This window comes from Acomys minous, assembly GCF_964271855.1.
Source record: "Acomys minous genome assembly, chromosome: 17".
In the NCBI taxonomy this organism is placed as follows: Eukaryota; Metazoa; Chordata; class Mammalia; order Rodentia; family Muridae; genus Acomys; species Acomys minous.
Window position 1 is genome coordinate 25,149,098 of NC_140500.1, and position 15,283 is coordinate 25,164,380.

The 15,283-nt window shown below is 39.4% G+C and overlaps 1 protein-coding gene and 1 pseudogene across 4 annotated transcripts in view; both read right to left on the reverse strand.

Annotated features, from left to right (window-relative positions):
* The window catches only part of KDM5A (lysine demethylase 5A), an 80,245-nt gene that overhangs the window by 32,221 nt on the left and 32,741 nt on the right, over nt 1-15,283 (reverse strand). For all 3 annotated transcript variants that reach the window (XM_084766076.1, XM_084766074.1, XM_084766075.1), the window contains 7 exons: nt 12,610-12,729; nt 9,524-9,718; nt 6,829-7,010; nt 6,280-6,404; nt 5,310-5,460; nt 2,609-2,723; nt 77-432 (listed from right to left, as the gene is read on the reverse strand). In XM_084766076.1, coding sequence (XP_084622202.1) covers nt 77-432; nt 2,609-2,723; nt 5,310-5,460; nt 6,280-6,404; nt 6,829-7,010; nt 9,524-9,718; nt 12,610-12,729 — 1,244 coding nt within the window. The remainder of the gene's footprint in view (nt 1-76; nt 433-2,608; nt 2,724-5,309; nt 5,461-6,279; nt 6,405-6,828; nt 7,011-9,523; nt 9,719-12,609; nt 12,730-15,283) is intronic.
* LOC311588463 (peptidyl-prolyl cis-trans isomerase FKBP2-like) lies at nt 2,757-4,480 on the reverse strand (annotated as a pseudogene). Its single transcript has one exon. The product of its transcript is annotated as a peptidyl-prolyl cis-trans isomerase FKBP2-like (transcript).

Here is a 15,283-nt window from a genome sequence, read left to right on the forward strand (position 1 = left end):
AACCAGTGCGCCCAAACACTGAGACATCTCTCCCTGCCCCTTTACTTAAGTTATTAAAGAGACAAAATGTGTTCACCTTGCCTGCAGGCAGACCTTAGCCTTCTCCTCCCATCGTTCGGAGACTGTAAGGAGTTCCTGTAGTTCAGCCATCGCCTTTTCCACAGCATGGTGAGGTGCCAAGCCTACTCCTGAGTCTATCAATTTCTTCATGACATCTAACGTGACTTGTTGTGGATCTGACAGGGTTAGTCTTACTTCATCCAGCCACCGAGCCTGCTGTAGCTCTTGCTTCAGCCGAGGCAGCTCAGGTAGTTCCACATAGAGACTAGCGCCCATGTCTATCAACATTTGGAGTTTGGAAGAATCTGGGGTTTCATCCATCATGGCCTCCTGGGCCCGTTCATGAAATTCTTCTACATCATCCAGCAGATTCTGAAAAGGTAAAAAACAGACCAAAAATAAACAGTGAATTTTGTTCGAGCATACAGTTACTTACAGAATACTTGTTTAGCATGTGCAAGGCCTTGGGTTTGATCCCCAACTCTCAACACTACCATTAAAAAAAAAAAAGAAAGAAAAAAGAGCAAATGCAAGAAATAGTGGCAATCTATCAATTTTAAGCCCTCTTTTTTGTGTTTTTTGTTTTGTTTTGTTTTTTCGAGACAGGGTCTCTCTGTGTAGCCTTGGCTGTCCTGGACTTGCTTTGTAAACCAGGCTGGCCTTGAACTCACAAAGATCCACCTGCCTCTGCCTCCTGAGTGCTGGGATTAAAGGGGGGTGCCACCACGCCCGGCCTTTAAGCCCTATTATAATCTTTTCAGAATAGCACAAAAAAATTATTCAGACATAATAAAATCTTTTTTTGTTTTTGTTTCTGTTTTGTTGTTGTTGTTGTTGTTGTTTTGAGATGGGTTTCCTAGCGCTGGCCCTGGCTGTCCTGGCCCCAGACATAATAAAACCTTAAGTATGTTACCTAGTAACTAACTTCTTTCTCTATCTCCCCTCTCCTTTATTTTATTTTTGTTTTTAAGACAGGGTATCTTTAGCCAGGTGTGGTGGCCCATGCCTTTAATCCCAGCACTCTGGAGGCTGAGGCCTCACTCTGTGAGTTCAAGGCCAGCTGATTCTATAATGGGAGTTCCAGGACAGCTAGAGCTGTTACACAGAGAAATCTTGTCTCAAAAAACAAAAAACAAAAACAACAACAAAAGGATAGTATTTCTCTGTATATCCTAGAACTTGCTTTGTAGACTAGGCGGGCCTCCAACTCAGAGATCCACCTTCCTAGCACTGGGATTAAAGGTGTAGGCCACCACTGCCTGGCCACCTTTAAGATTTTTATGTGGGAGAGAGGTGAGAACGGGAAGATACAAGTGAAGGCATAACAATCGGATGTAATCTGAAGAAATTATTTTTAAAATTTTTTATTTAAAGATTTTTTGGGGGGGGGGGATTTTGAGACAGGGTTTCTCTGTGTAGCCCTGGCTGTCCTGGACTCACTTTGTACACCAGGCTGGCCTCAAACTCACAGAGATCCACCTGCCTCTGCCTCCTGAGTGCTGGGATTAAAGGCGTGCATCACCGCGCCTGGCCAAAAAAAAAAAAAAAAGATTTTTATGTGATCAGAGGCTGAAGAGATGGCTCAGTGGTTAGGAGCACTGGCTGTTCTTCCAGAGAACCTGGGTTCAATTCCCAGCAACCACATGACTGTCTGTAACTCTGGTTCCAGGGATACCCTCATATAGACATACATGCAGGCAAAACACCAACATACATAAAATAAAAATAAATTCTTTAAGGCTTTTTTTTTTTAAAGATTCATTTATTTACTATGTATATAATGTTTTGCCTGAATGTACACCTGCAAGCCAGATCTTATTATAGATGGTTACGAGCCACTATGTGGTTGCTGGGAATTGAACTCAAGACCTTTGGAAGAGCAGTCAATGCTCTTAACCTTTGAGCCATCTCTCCAGCCCTAAAAATAAATTATTTAAAAAAAAAAAAGATTTCTATGTGATCATTAAATAATAATAGTCCCAGAAACGTCAAAGCCTGATTATAAAAGCTCGTACGTTATTAGTAACTTATCACTACACCCCTGATTCTTTTTATTAACATTGCATTTAAAATACATTTGGGTTAGATGGGGGCTCCGACCCAAAATGTGTATAGATAATAATTCTAAATTGGCCATAGTTCAGGATTTTTAAATAAAGCTAAGGGGCTGAATAGATGATGGTCCAGTGGTTAAAAGCACGAGCACTGGCTGCTCTTCCAGAGAACCCATGTTGATTCTTAGCACTCACGTCGAAGATAAAAATGATCTGTAACTGCAGTTCTTGGGGGTCTGATGTCCTCTCCTGGCCTCTACGAGTACCTTACACACTTGGTACACAGGTGCACACACACAGACAAAATAACTTAGAAAGAAAGAAAGAAAGAAAGAAAGAAAGAAAGAAAGAAAGCCAAAAGACTGCCTAATAAGTAACCTTAGATAACATATATATGAGGAAAAGGAGTAAGTAAAACCAAACACCAGTCTACACATATAATTCTAAGTTGGAACAGAAGCTCATTAACAAAACAAAACAGATTAATGTTTCACCTTTACTTGTCGAGTTTGGCTGATGACACATGGAAGACTAAAGAGTTGCTGGACAAAGGCCTTCAATTCTTCTACTGTCAGTTTGGTCCGAGTCTTCCCACTATCTGAACTCTGCCTGATATGAAATAGTATAGAAAAATGACATAGAAAAAATACAGTCACTCTGATATTAAATGGGGCTCCTACTCCCTTCTGAATCCAACACTTAGCAATCCTAGAATTCTAGTGTTGACTAAATCCCCCACAGACAGTTAACATAAAACACAACTCACCAAGTAACAGTCCTTCTAATCTGTAACTGCTAAACATTTGAAACATTAAGTAAATTCCCACGGTGAAACATGATGCTCATTGAGAAGATGAAATCCTGTGTCTTAAGACACTCACACTGGAAACAGGTTTTTCAGTTGCCTCAGACTAATGAACTCCCCAAATCTATCCCAAACTATTATTATTTTTTGTTTTACTAAAGCTATTTTTATTTTCTTTGTATGCATGTTTTGCCTACACATATGTCTGTATGTCGTGAGTGCAATGCTCTAGGAGGGCAGAAGGCGGCATCAGATCTCTTGCAACTGAAGCCATGTGGGTGCTGGGAACTAAACCTGGGTCCTCTAGGATAGTCAGTGGTCTTAACACTAAGCCATCTCTTCAGTTTCCCCCAAAATGTTTTTGTTTTTTATATTCTTGGGGGGGGGGGTGCTTAAAAGTTGTTTGTTTATTTTGTTTTAAAGCAGTCTGGTCCCTGACAGGGGCTTCCTACCCCTCAGCAACTTGCTACAGTTCTGAACATCGCTCAGTCTTGAGCAGCAACACCTCAAACACCAGGGTTGCTCCACCTGGGATCTTTGAGGGAGCTTCCCACTCTCCATACCCTGGCTCAGATGGGATCACCAGCTTCCCTTCTTCTCCTTCACACATCCCTAGCAGCCCCTGGTCCCGGCCCTTGATGACCTGGCCAGTGCCAAGGGAGAAAACAAAGGGCTGGTTCTGTAATAGGCTGCTGTCCCATCTTCTAGCTTCGCTGTGTAATGCATGTGTAAGACATCTCCCTTTCTAGACTTGATGGGACAGTGGCCCACACATTTTTTCACATTAATCTGCAGCTTCCGTTTGCCTTCAGTCTGGGGCTGTGGCCAGAGTACTCACTGTGGCCAGGGTACTCAGGCAAATGGACAGTACTGTCAGGACCCAGCTCAGCCTCATGTCTCTCCTCGCCACGCCTACAGAGCCAATCTCATTCATGTTGTCACCTATGTGTAGGTGCTCCCCAAAAATCTGTTACATAGGTACTTTTTTTGAAAAGAGCTGAGCGCCAGGTGTGGTGGTGCATGCCTTTAATCCCAGCACTTGGGAGGCAGAGGCAGGTGTATCACTGTGGGTTCAAGGCCAGCCTGGTCTACAAAGCGAGTCCAGGACAGCCAAGGTTACATACATAGAGAAACTCTGTCTCAAAGGAAAAAAAAAAAAGAGCTGAGCACTACCTGAAATGAAATAATATTGAGACGTAGAAAAATATGGCCAAGATTTTATGAGACTCTCCAAAGAGGTCAGTGTCCTAAAAGCAAGTTAATGTCCACTGAAAAATATCTCTAGCAAAGGTTCTCTGATTAGATTAAAAAAAAAAGAAAAAAAAAAAAAAGAAAGAAAAAAAAACCCCAAAACTTAAAAATCCAATGCAAAGAATTATGAGAAAAAGCTGTACAAATATTAAGAATGTATAGAATTAAAAAAAAAAAAAAAGAATGAGGAAGGGGGGCTGGAGAAATGGCTCAGAGGTTAAGAGCACTAGCTGTTCTTGAGTTCAATTCCCAGCAACCACATGGTGGTGCACAACCATCTATAATGAGATCTGGTGCCCTCTTCTGGTATGCAGGTGTACATGCACGCAGAACACTGTGTACATAATAAATAAATCTTAAAAAAGAAAACTCTGAACTAAATGAAAAGTAAATGGGAATCCCTAAACAACAGCACACCTGAGATGTATAAAGAACAAGTCAAACAAGAGCTTGTTGAAGAATGTGAAATTAGAAATAGAACTTCTCCTTAAAAAGTAAATCAGTTCTAACTCAAAGTAAGAATAAAGCTAATCACCTGAAATAAAAATATTTTGTTCAGATCTTCTGTTATTATATAACTTGACCAATGTTGTTAAGAGAGCTTAATTTGCACTTGGGAGGAAGAGGCAGGTGGATCTCTGTGAATTTGAGGGCAGTCGGGTCTACAAAGTGAATGTAGGACAGTAAAACCCTGTCTCAAAAAACAAAAAATAAACAAACAAACAAAAGGCTTAATTTGCTGGGTGTTGTGGTGCACAACTTTAATCCTACTACGTGGGAGGCACAGGTAGGAGAATCGCTGTGAGTTTGAGCCTATGTGTTTTTAGTTATTTCAGATAAAGATGAATATATAGCCCAGTCTTTGCTCCAAAGACACTACATAAACATCAGCATTGTTTTTCAGTATTGAAACTAGCAGGTGTATTTGCTATTTTATTGATGTAGTTTACAGCTAGCTTAAATTTAAAGAACTTTTTTTTACAATTTATGAACATAGACAAGTGGGGCATGAAGAGGAAGATGGGAAGTTACTGCGGATGGAAGAGACATGGCCATAGCAAAAATAACACAGGGCCGTATAGGCCAATTAAAATAAAAAGGACAGAAACCCAGGAAGAATCCCACTCTTATTAATTTACCTGTGTTTTTGCTTTTTGCTGAGGAGCAGCTGAGCCACAGAACCACAGGTCTCCGCTTCTTTCACTGCATCCCTGAGCTTTCGAAAGAGATCATTCTCTGGGTATTTTCTATCCTCAGCATCTTCAAGCATCACTCTTAATTCAATCAAATCTGTAAAGATAAATACTATGATAGGCACAAAAGACTATTACACAACAGTCACAGAGCTCACCCAAGAAAGTCACTAACATACCAGTAGAAATGATGAAGCTTTGAAGTCTCCAGTATAAATGCTTCTGACGAGGTGCTTATTTGAAGACTTCACTCAAATAAGTAAGTTTAATCTCTCGCCTTCATCCCTATTCCCTTCTTCCCTTTCCTTGTCTCTCTCAAAAACAGGGAGGCAGAGGCAGGTGGATCTCTGTGAGTTCGAGGCCAATCCAGTCTACAAAGTGAGTCCAGGACAGCCAAGGATACACAGAGAAGCACTGTCTCAAAAAACCAAAAAAAAAAAAAAAAAAAAAAAAAAAAAAAAAAAAAAAAAAATAATAATAATAATAATAATAAAGTTAAATAAAAAACAAAGACTTTTCAGTGTCTTTACTAAATTTAGCTCTCTACTTACACCTACTACAATGTATCTGTCCCACTTTATGTCAGCCTTTTGATTTAAAAGTGATTCTCATTAGATGTAGTGATACAGTATTGTAATCTCAGTATTGACACCAAGGGAAGCAAAGTCATCAGACTGAGGCTACCGAGGGCAACAAAGCACACTCCAGGTCACAGGAGATTATCTTACAAGTAGGCATGGCCTACAGCCATAGCAAACCACCACACCTAATATCTGATCTCAGAAGCTAGTTATATCAGGTCTGTTTAATACATGGATATGAGAAAAGTAAGTGCATATTCCATTTGTTAGGGGAGAATAAAAAACAAAGGTTTCTTTTAAAGTGACAGTTTTCATAATAAAGGAGGAAACTTAACCTTTCTTATGGTTGAAGCTAGCTGATAACGCTTCTGTAACACGGCTGACCCAAGTGTCATAGGACTGTGCTCTCACTTTTACACCATAAAGTAGAGATGGGAGGTCTTCTAGTGGATAGCGGTACCTATAAAAAATAAAAATAAAAACTATAGAAGTAAAGGTTTCAAAATACAACAAGCTGGAAATAAGAGAAAAATCAAAGAAACTCATAGTTTTAATGAAGAGAGAGACAGAACAAGAAACATATGGCATTAACTGGCCATGAAACTAATTACAGTGAGGCTGGTTAGGGCTAATTTTAAAGGACTGGTCCTTCAATTGATAAGTAGGTATCAAGGAGAAGTTACTTGTTTAGGAACAGGAAAGAAAGCAAAGAACATTAAGACTTTCTTTTTGTAAAAGATAATGTGTGACTGCTTTTACCCCAGCACTCTCTGTGAGTTCAAAGCTAGCCTAATCTACATAGTGAGCTCCAGAACAGACAGAAGAACATAGAGACCCTATCTCTAACAAACAAACAAAACAACAAACAAAAACCCTTTAAATACCTAAGGCATTTGTTCTGCATGGGGCATGAGCACAAATCAGTTGGATGGTGCAGACATACAAGCCGCTCAGGATTACAGGAGCATGTGAGAGCTGAGAGAAAACACGTGGTTCTGCATGCTGAACACTGTCGCTCATCATCAGGAACAAGTTCAAAGACTTCTTCTTCTGACATCACCACACCCTAGAATATAAGTTGTATTATCAGATCAGGTCTCAATTGAAACATAAAACAGTAGCTTAAAAAAAAATTAAAAATCAGGCATGGTGGCACACTTTTAGTCCCAGCATTCAGAAGACAGATGCAGGCAGATCTCTCTGAAAGTTTCAGGACAGCCAGGACTACATAGTGAGACTGTGTCTTAAAAAAAAAAACAAAAAACAAAAAACCTTGAAATTCTATCACTAGAAACAGCACAAAAAATTAAGAAAAGTGCTGGGAGTGGTGGCACACGCCTTTAATCCCAGCACTTGGGAGGCAGAGGCAGGCAGATCGCTGTGAGTTCAAGGCCAGCCTGTCTACAAAGTGAGTCTAGGACAGCCAAGGCTACACAGAGAAACCCTATCTCTAAAAACAAAACAAAACAAAAACTCGAAGCTGAAAATAAATCTTCTTTATGACTCACTTGTGCCACTACTTGGCATGTGCCCAAAGGACTTGACACTCTTTTCCATAGATAGATGCTAAGCCATGTTCACTGCTGCTCTACTCACAATAGCTGGGAAATGGCAACAACCTAAATATCCTTTAACTGATAAATGGATAATAAAAATGTTGTTCATATACACAATGGAATACTATTTAACTGTAAGAAACATGATATTAAATTTGCAGGTAAATGAAAATAACTAGAAAACATATTGAGTGAGGTAACCCAGACCCAGAAAGACAAACACTGCAAGTTCTTTATTTGTAGTTCCTAGCTCCAAGTCTTCAGATATAAGTACATAACCTCGAGTAACCACAGAAACTGGGAAAATTTTAAAAAGAGGATCACAGAGGGTGGTGACTGTGTGGGAACAACCCTAGAGAATAGCAGGACACAGGTGCTATTAAGAGGGAAATAGGAGAAGCGAGGAGAAAGCAGACACAATACTGAGTGAGAAGGAACAAAGGATAAAGAAGACTAGAAACTCAGGATATTTGTAAATGCCATAGAGATTCAAACTGTGTATCTAAAATTGCACAGAATATAGATAATATGTACACACACACACACACACACACACAAATTTAAGTGAAATTATATGACACTTGGGGTGATAATGCTCCCCCTAAGTACTACAGAATATCTAATAAAAAACCCAGTACTAGACATGGAAGAAAGCTCCTTGAGTTGCTAGCCAAGTGAGTCTAAGAGACTCCCAAAAGAATATAGGCTAATGTTGTTGCCCTTGTTTGCCTCCCAGAAGTTGAGGGTATATCCCTATTGCTGAAGACATCGTACACTTTGGAGACAGGACTAAGAGGAATCAAGTTCGCTCTAATCCAGAAGCCTGCAGCCTGGCTTTCATGGTACCAGAGGAACTATGCAGGCTGCCAAAGGAAAAAAAGCAGTCAATAGTCCTATCCAGTGTGACACTTGCAAAGCACAATAATGACCAACACGGCAAGATATCACCAGAGGTTCGATAGTGGCACTTGTATCTTGGCAGTAACCAACAGCTGCAGAACTGGACTTAGGCTTAGTCAATAGGAAGGAATTCAAGCCTGGTACTACAAACCTAGTCAACTACCTAGAAAAGAATCTACTGCTTTCCTAAATTGGGATAATTTCTAGCTGCATTCTAAATATTTGCCTTTATATCCACAGACTAAAGGTTTCTTTTTGGCAGAGACCATTACAAAAACCCAATAAACTAGCCCAAATGGAGCCAGAAGCTGACGGGGTTACATAGAACTAATGGACACATCTAACAACATAAACCCTAAACATAAGGCTCAGGAAAAATGACAGAAGAGGGGCAAGGAAAGACAGATGGTCAGAGTGTCTGATGGGAGATGTGTCTTCTGTCTGTGACAGGGGAAGCTGCACTCATGAAATCTAAACAACATAGTAGCCTCAACAAGACCTAGACAATGACACCACCAGCTGACATGCCAGCATGAATGGGGAAATCTCAAGAGGCCCCACCCCCAGAAGAGCTATAGGTTAAGTCATGACTGCTCAGAGACGGAGAAGCAGGCTTCCCAGTGATGCGTCCTCTAGTTGGTTATCTAATACTAAGTAGTCAGTCCCCCAAAACATAAACATACAAGCAAGACTAAGTGGACTCTGAAGGTTGTGTTTATATATTAACTCATATACATTAGTTTAAGAAATTAAATAGTAATTTAAGGAAAAAGAGGCCATTAATTTAAGGCGAGGTGAGGAGAAATAGGGGAAGAGTTAGAGGAGGAGTGGGGAATGATGAAATACACTTCATATATAACTTATTTTATTTTTTATTTTTTGGTTTTTCAAGACAGGGTTTCGTGTGTAGCGTTGGCTGTCCTGGACTCACTTGGTAGACCAGGCTGGCCTTGGAATTCAGAGATCCGCCCGCCTCTGCCTCCCGAGTGCAGGGATTAAAGGCCTGTATCACCACACCCAGCCATCATATATATAAAATTTGTAAGAACAAAAAACAAAACAAAATAAAATAGCTATTAAAACAAGAGGGAAGGCAGGAAAGGAATGTACTCAGCATACTCACCATCTGAACAACTGATTGCCTTAATCGTGTTTCTTCTTCAGTCATGAGGGTCAACTCTTTGCAAACCATGGCAGCCAACCCTACATCTAAGCATTCTGGATCTGCTGCCATCTTGAAAATGAGTTCCTCATGTGAAAAGACACAATGGCGCCTTAGCCGACGATAGTGATTTACACACTGACGTCCAATGGGCAACTGAAAACAACAGATTTCCTTATTAAATTACTTATCATATGTTCTAACAAATAGACCTTTATTTACCTTCTCACTTTTATTATAAAGAACATAAAATAATGCTTTGTAACCCAGCCAAAATTTCATAGGTCTTTCCCCAGATAATATCCATAAACTGAGATGCTAAGTTTCTGCCCTAAGCTGTAGATTTTCTAACTCACTGTGTATATCAAGAAACTGAAGAGAGCTGGGACTAGTACCACACGTCTTTAATCTCAGCACTTCGGAGACAGAGGCAAGAGGATCTTTGAATTCAAAGCCAGCCTAGTCTACATAGTGAGACCCCTTGTCTCAAACAAACAAATAAACAACAAAACAAAAGCAAACCACCACCCAACCAAACCTAACAAAAAAGAAACTGAAGAGCAGGACAGGACGACATAAAGTTATGATTCCATCATTTGGGACATGATGAAGATCAGAAGTTCAAGGCCATCCTTTGCTCAATGGCACATAGACTAGGACACACAAAACTCCATTAAAAAATAAACAAACAAACAAACAAAATAAAAGTGAGGTATCTTGTTATATGAGGTACCAAATTCTAAAACCAGTCTAACATAGGGCTACTCTTAGGTGAAAAAGAAAAAATATTGCAAAAAATTTAAAGTTCAGGTCATAAAGTATTAAGTGGAAGTATTCAAAACTTAAGAGTCCATAGAACAAAAAGTAAAGTATTATCAGAAGGGACAAAAATGAAAAGAAAGGAGGGTATTATTAAGCAATTTACATCGCTTGACTTGTCATTTTTAAAAAAATAAGAACCAAAACAAAAGATGAGTTATATTCCAGCTTCTACAGCTAGCCTTGCAGAAAGATTTCAAAACTGAAATTCCTAGATAATATACTTTGTTTTCTCAAACAGTAAAATAAATGATATTTTAAAAAAAAAAGATTTATTTACTATTATGTATACAGCGTTCTGCTTGCATGTACACCTGCATGCCAGAAGAGGGCATCAGATCACATTATAGATGGTTGTGAGCCACCATGTGGTTGCTGGGGATTGAGCTCAGGTCCTCTGGAAGAGCAGTCAGTGCTCTTAACAGCTGAGCCATCTCTCCAGCCCAATAAATGACATTTTAAACAAATCAACAGATATACTCTGTCATTGGGAGGTATAGTTAACTGGTACAGCATGCCTTAGCAAGCACAAGGTCCTGGGTTAGACTGGAATCACCAGCCACCCAAACCGAAATACAAAGTCTCCTTAAGATGGAATCTGAAAGTTTCTACAGCCAATTTGTAAACGAAGTTATAAAACAAACTACATATATTTTCTCCTTTCATCTTTCCTATGCTCAGTTAAAAAAAAATTGTGTGTGTGTGTTTGTGTGTGTGTGTGTTTAAACCTCTTATTTAAATTCAAACCTGTAACAGAATGGAAAAATAAGAAAATGGACCTGCCGGGCGTGGTGACACACGCCTTTATTCCCAGGACTAGAGAGGCAGAGGCAGGTGAATCACTGTGAGTTCAAGGCCAGCCTGGTCTACAAAGAGAGTCCCAGACAGAACTACACAGAGAAACCCCATCTTGAAAAACCGAAATCAATAAATAGTCTTCAACTCTTACCTGAATCATCCTGTATCCTACCCTATACCTATTCAGTATCATTAAATCATAATTGTTAGTTATTTTTCAAAAGAGCTCAGGCCCAAAGCAAACCCTTAGCTGAGTTTTAATTGCACTGTATTATTGCACAGCCAAATAAGGAAGAAGTTTAGAATACTGGACTGAAACAAGACACAGCTCATAGGCTAGAAGTTCATGGGCAGGTTAAGCAACAGAGCAAGGTTCCATGCCAAAACACAAAACATTACCCATTTTATCACTGTATTTTCTCTGTATGACTAATCATGAAATTTAACAATTTAGTTACACACAGAAAATATAAGATCAGGCTGGACAAGGTGGCGCGTGTCTGTAATCCCAGCACTCTGGGAGGCAGAGGCAGGCAGATCTCTGTGAGTTCGAGGCCAGCCTGGTCTACAAAGTTAGTCTAGGACAGCCAAGGTTACATAGAGAAACCCTGTCTCAAAAAACCAAACACCAAAAACAAACAAACAAAAAAAGAAAATGTTAAGATCAATGTTACTAAAGTATTCCCCTACCAAACTGTTAAAAGGCCAAAGAACCCAGCATCCCTGAGGGAGAAAAACAGTGTGTAGTAAGTAACCGTATTTTCAGGTATATAAGACGACCCTCCAACTTTAACTTTTCCAGCTAAAATATAGAGTTTGCAGCCTGAGTCTGTTGCACAGGGTGTGCGTTAGAAGAGGGCGCCAGCTTATACACAGGAAAATGGCAGTCTTTTCCCAATCAACATGATATAGCCATAACTCATTATGTTTTTATTTAGCAAGCGTTGCATTATCATTTATACTTTTTTAAAAGATGTATTTATTTTTATTTTATGTGTATTGAGGTGTTTTGTGTCTGTATGTGGGACGTCAGATCCCCAGGAACTGGAGTTACAGATAGTTGTGATCTGCCGTGTGGGATCTGGGTATTGAACCCAAGTCCTATAGAAGAGCAGACACAGCTCTCAACTGCTGAGAATCTCTTCAGTACCGCCACTTATACATTTAAGATCCAAAAGTGCTCAGAGAAAATGAAGACTAGAGGAAACATATATATTCCCTCATAAAATGACAAACAAGTAACCTCACATTTAATTGCAAACATACCAGGGAAAATAGTAAATAAGCAACACAATGAAAATTCTAATTACAATAGCCACTCCAATATGCCCTAAAATATTCATGGGCTCTATCAAAAATCCAGCTAAGTAAATACTGCATTTTATAGGGGTGTTAGTAGACGTACAACAGCCACGTGCTATAGAACAGACCCAGTCAGCAGTACAGAAGTTCACAGCTTCAGCAAAGTTGTATCCCTGGTTAAATCCAGAATGATAGGCACGAGGAAACGTCACAACGAACTCTCCAGCACACTGATTAGTCCTGAACACCTAAATGCAAATTAGAAAGAGAGAATATAGAACATTACCTTATGCACATCAGAGAAAATAGGATTAAAAAAAAAACAGAACTCTGCTGTCTTAAAATACTGATTAATGTTATAATATACAACAAGAATTAGCAGCCAAAAGAAACTCTTAAACAGAAAAATGGTACTCACTTTCCTAAGTTAAAATTCTTACACTTAATGGTGATGTCTTATTATTCTTGAGCTTGGGAAAAGGAAACAGGAGGATCATGAGCTCAAGATTATTCACTGCTATAAGCTTGGGTTAAATGAGACCCTGCTTTAAAAAAGTTTTTTTTTTTTTTTAATTTAAAACTAAAAAACTTGGTTTTTGTTCCTGTGTTGTAAATAGAAGTAAAATAATAAATTTCCTACAATCGTGGATAATTTTTAGAAACTAAACTATCAGTGGATGTCATGGGATATCTCCCAGTCAGTTTTCTCAAATGTTACTTTGTTTTGTGATAATAGTATGAGTACTTTTAAAATTAATTTTAATAATTTATTTTTATTTTATATGCATTTTATGTCTGTGGGTGTCAGATTTTGGAGTTACAGACAGTTGTGAGCTGCCATGTGGATGCTGGGAATTGAACCTGGGTCCTCTGGAAGAACAGTCAGTGCTCCCAACCGCTGAGCCATCTCTCCAGCCCTAAAATTAATTTTAATAGCAGTTTGGTTTCTCTCTCTCTCTTTTCTTTCAAGATAGGGTTTTTCTGTGTAGCATGCACCACCATGCCCGACTTTATTTTGTTTTTTTTGAGACAGGTTTCTCTATGTAACACTCCTGGCTATCTTAGAATTTTATCTGTAGACCAGGCTGGCCCCTATTCAAGAGACCGGTCTGCTTCTGCCTTCAAGTGCTGGGATTAAAGGCGTACACCACTATACTGGTTTAATAACAGTTTAAGACCTTCAAAAATATATTTAACAGCCGTGCGTGGTAATCCCAGTACTTGGGAGGCAGAGGCAGGTGGATGGATTTCTGTGAGTTTGAGGCCAGCCTACTCTACAAAGTGAGTCCAGAACAGCCAAAGCTACACAGAAAAACCCTGTCTCAAATATATATGTGTGTGTGTGTGTGTGTGTGTGTGTGTGTGTGTGTGTGTGTGTGTGTGTAAAAAATAACAGTGTATCCAACAGATACACATCAGTTTTTGATTCAGAGAAAATTAGCAAGTAAATATGAAAGGTATGGCCGGGCGTGGTGGCGCACACCTGTAATCCCAGCACTCGGGAGGCAGAGGCAGGTGGATCGCTGTGAGTTTGAGGCCAACCTGGTCTACAAAGTGAGTCCAGGGCAGTCAAGGCTACACAGAGAAACCCTGTCTCGAAAAGCCAAAATAAATAAATGAGCAAATAGTAATAAAAGGAGTCATATTCATATGAATATGAAAGGTATTTCAAGACAGTGGCAACAACTGTAAGTAGTCTTAATACTCTTGAGTCCTAGTATAAATCCACCTAGTGAAGACAAAGGTAATATAAATTATTTTATCTACTTTGTACTACCATTATATGAAGTGAACACGGTAGCAGATACTTGTAAATCTAGAACTTGGCAGGCAGAAACAGGATTACAAATTCAGTGCCAAACCCGGACAAAACAAGTAAGCCCTAAGGAAATGTAGCTTAGTGGCACAAGGCCTTGAGTTCTAGCCTCAGTAGCTCAAAGAAACAAAGAAAAAAGAGAAAGGAAAAGGAAAAAAAGGAAAAAAGTTGTACCAAATGCCATATTATCTGTAGCAAACCTCTATAGCAAGTTCAAGTCCAGCTGCTACCCGAGACAAAGCAACAAAACCCAGTCTCAAAAAAACTCACCAAAATCTAAGCTAAAAGGAGATTCCAAAGAACATTTTTATGTTGTTATCTTCTATATAAAAAACTGAAGTGTAGTGCTGGATGTGGTGGCGCATGCCTTTAATCCCAGCACTCAGAAGGCAGAGGCAGGTGGATTGCTGTGAGTTCGAGGCCAACCTGGTCTACAAAGTGACTCCAGGACACGCAAGGCTACACAGAGAAACCCTGTATCAAAAAACCCAAACAAAAAAACAACAAACAAAAAAACTGAAGTGTGATGCCAGCACTCAGGAAGCAGGAGCAGGAATATATCTACCAATCTGAGACCATCCTGTTCATACAGTGCGTTCCAGGACAGTTAGAAGCTACATTGTTAAGACCCTATCTCTAGCCAGGTGGTGGTGATGCAAGCCTTTAATCCCAGCACTTGGGAGGCAAAGGCAGGTAGGTCTCTGTGAGTTCAGGGCAGCTTGGTGTACAAATCAAATCCAGAACAGCCAAGGTTATTATAGAGAAACCCTGTTTTGAAAAAAACACTATCTAATAAAAATGAATAAAAAGGTTTAAAAACAGAAATAAAAATGAAACATAAAAACTCAAATTTGCTGGACATGAACTCCCTGACTGGCATGCACTACCATGTCCAGCTTAAAATTTTTAATTAGGAGTGCATCAATTGAAGAATTTCCTAGATTAGTCTGGTCTGTGGAAGAAGACTGTTTTGATTAATGTAGCCA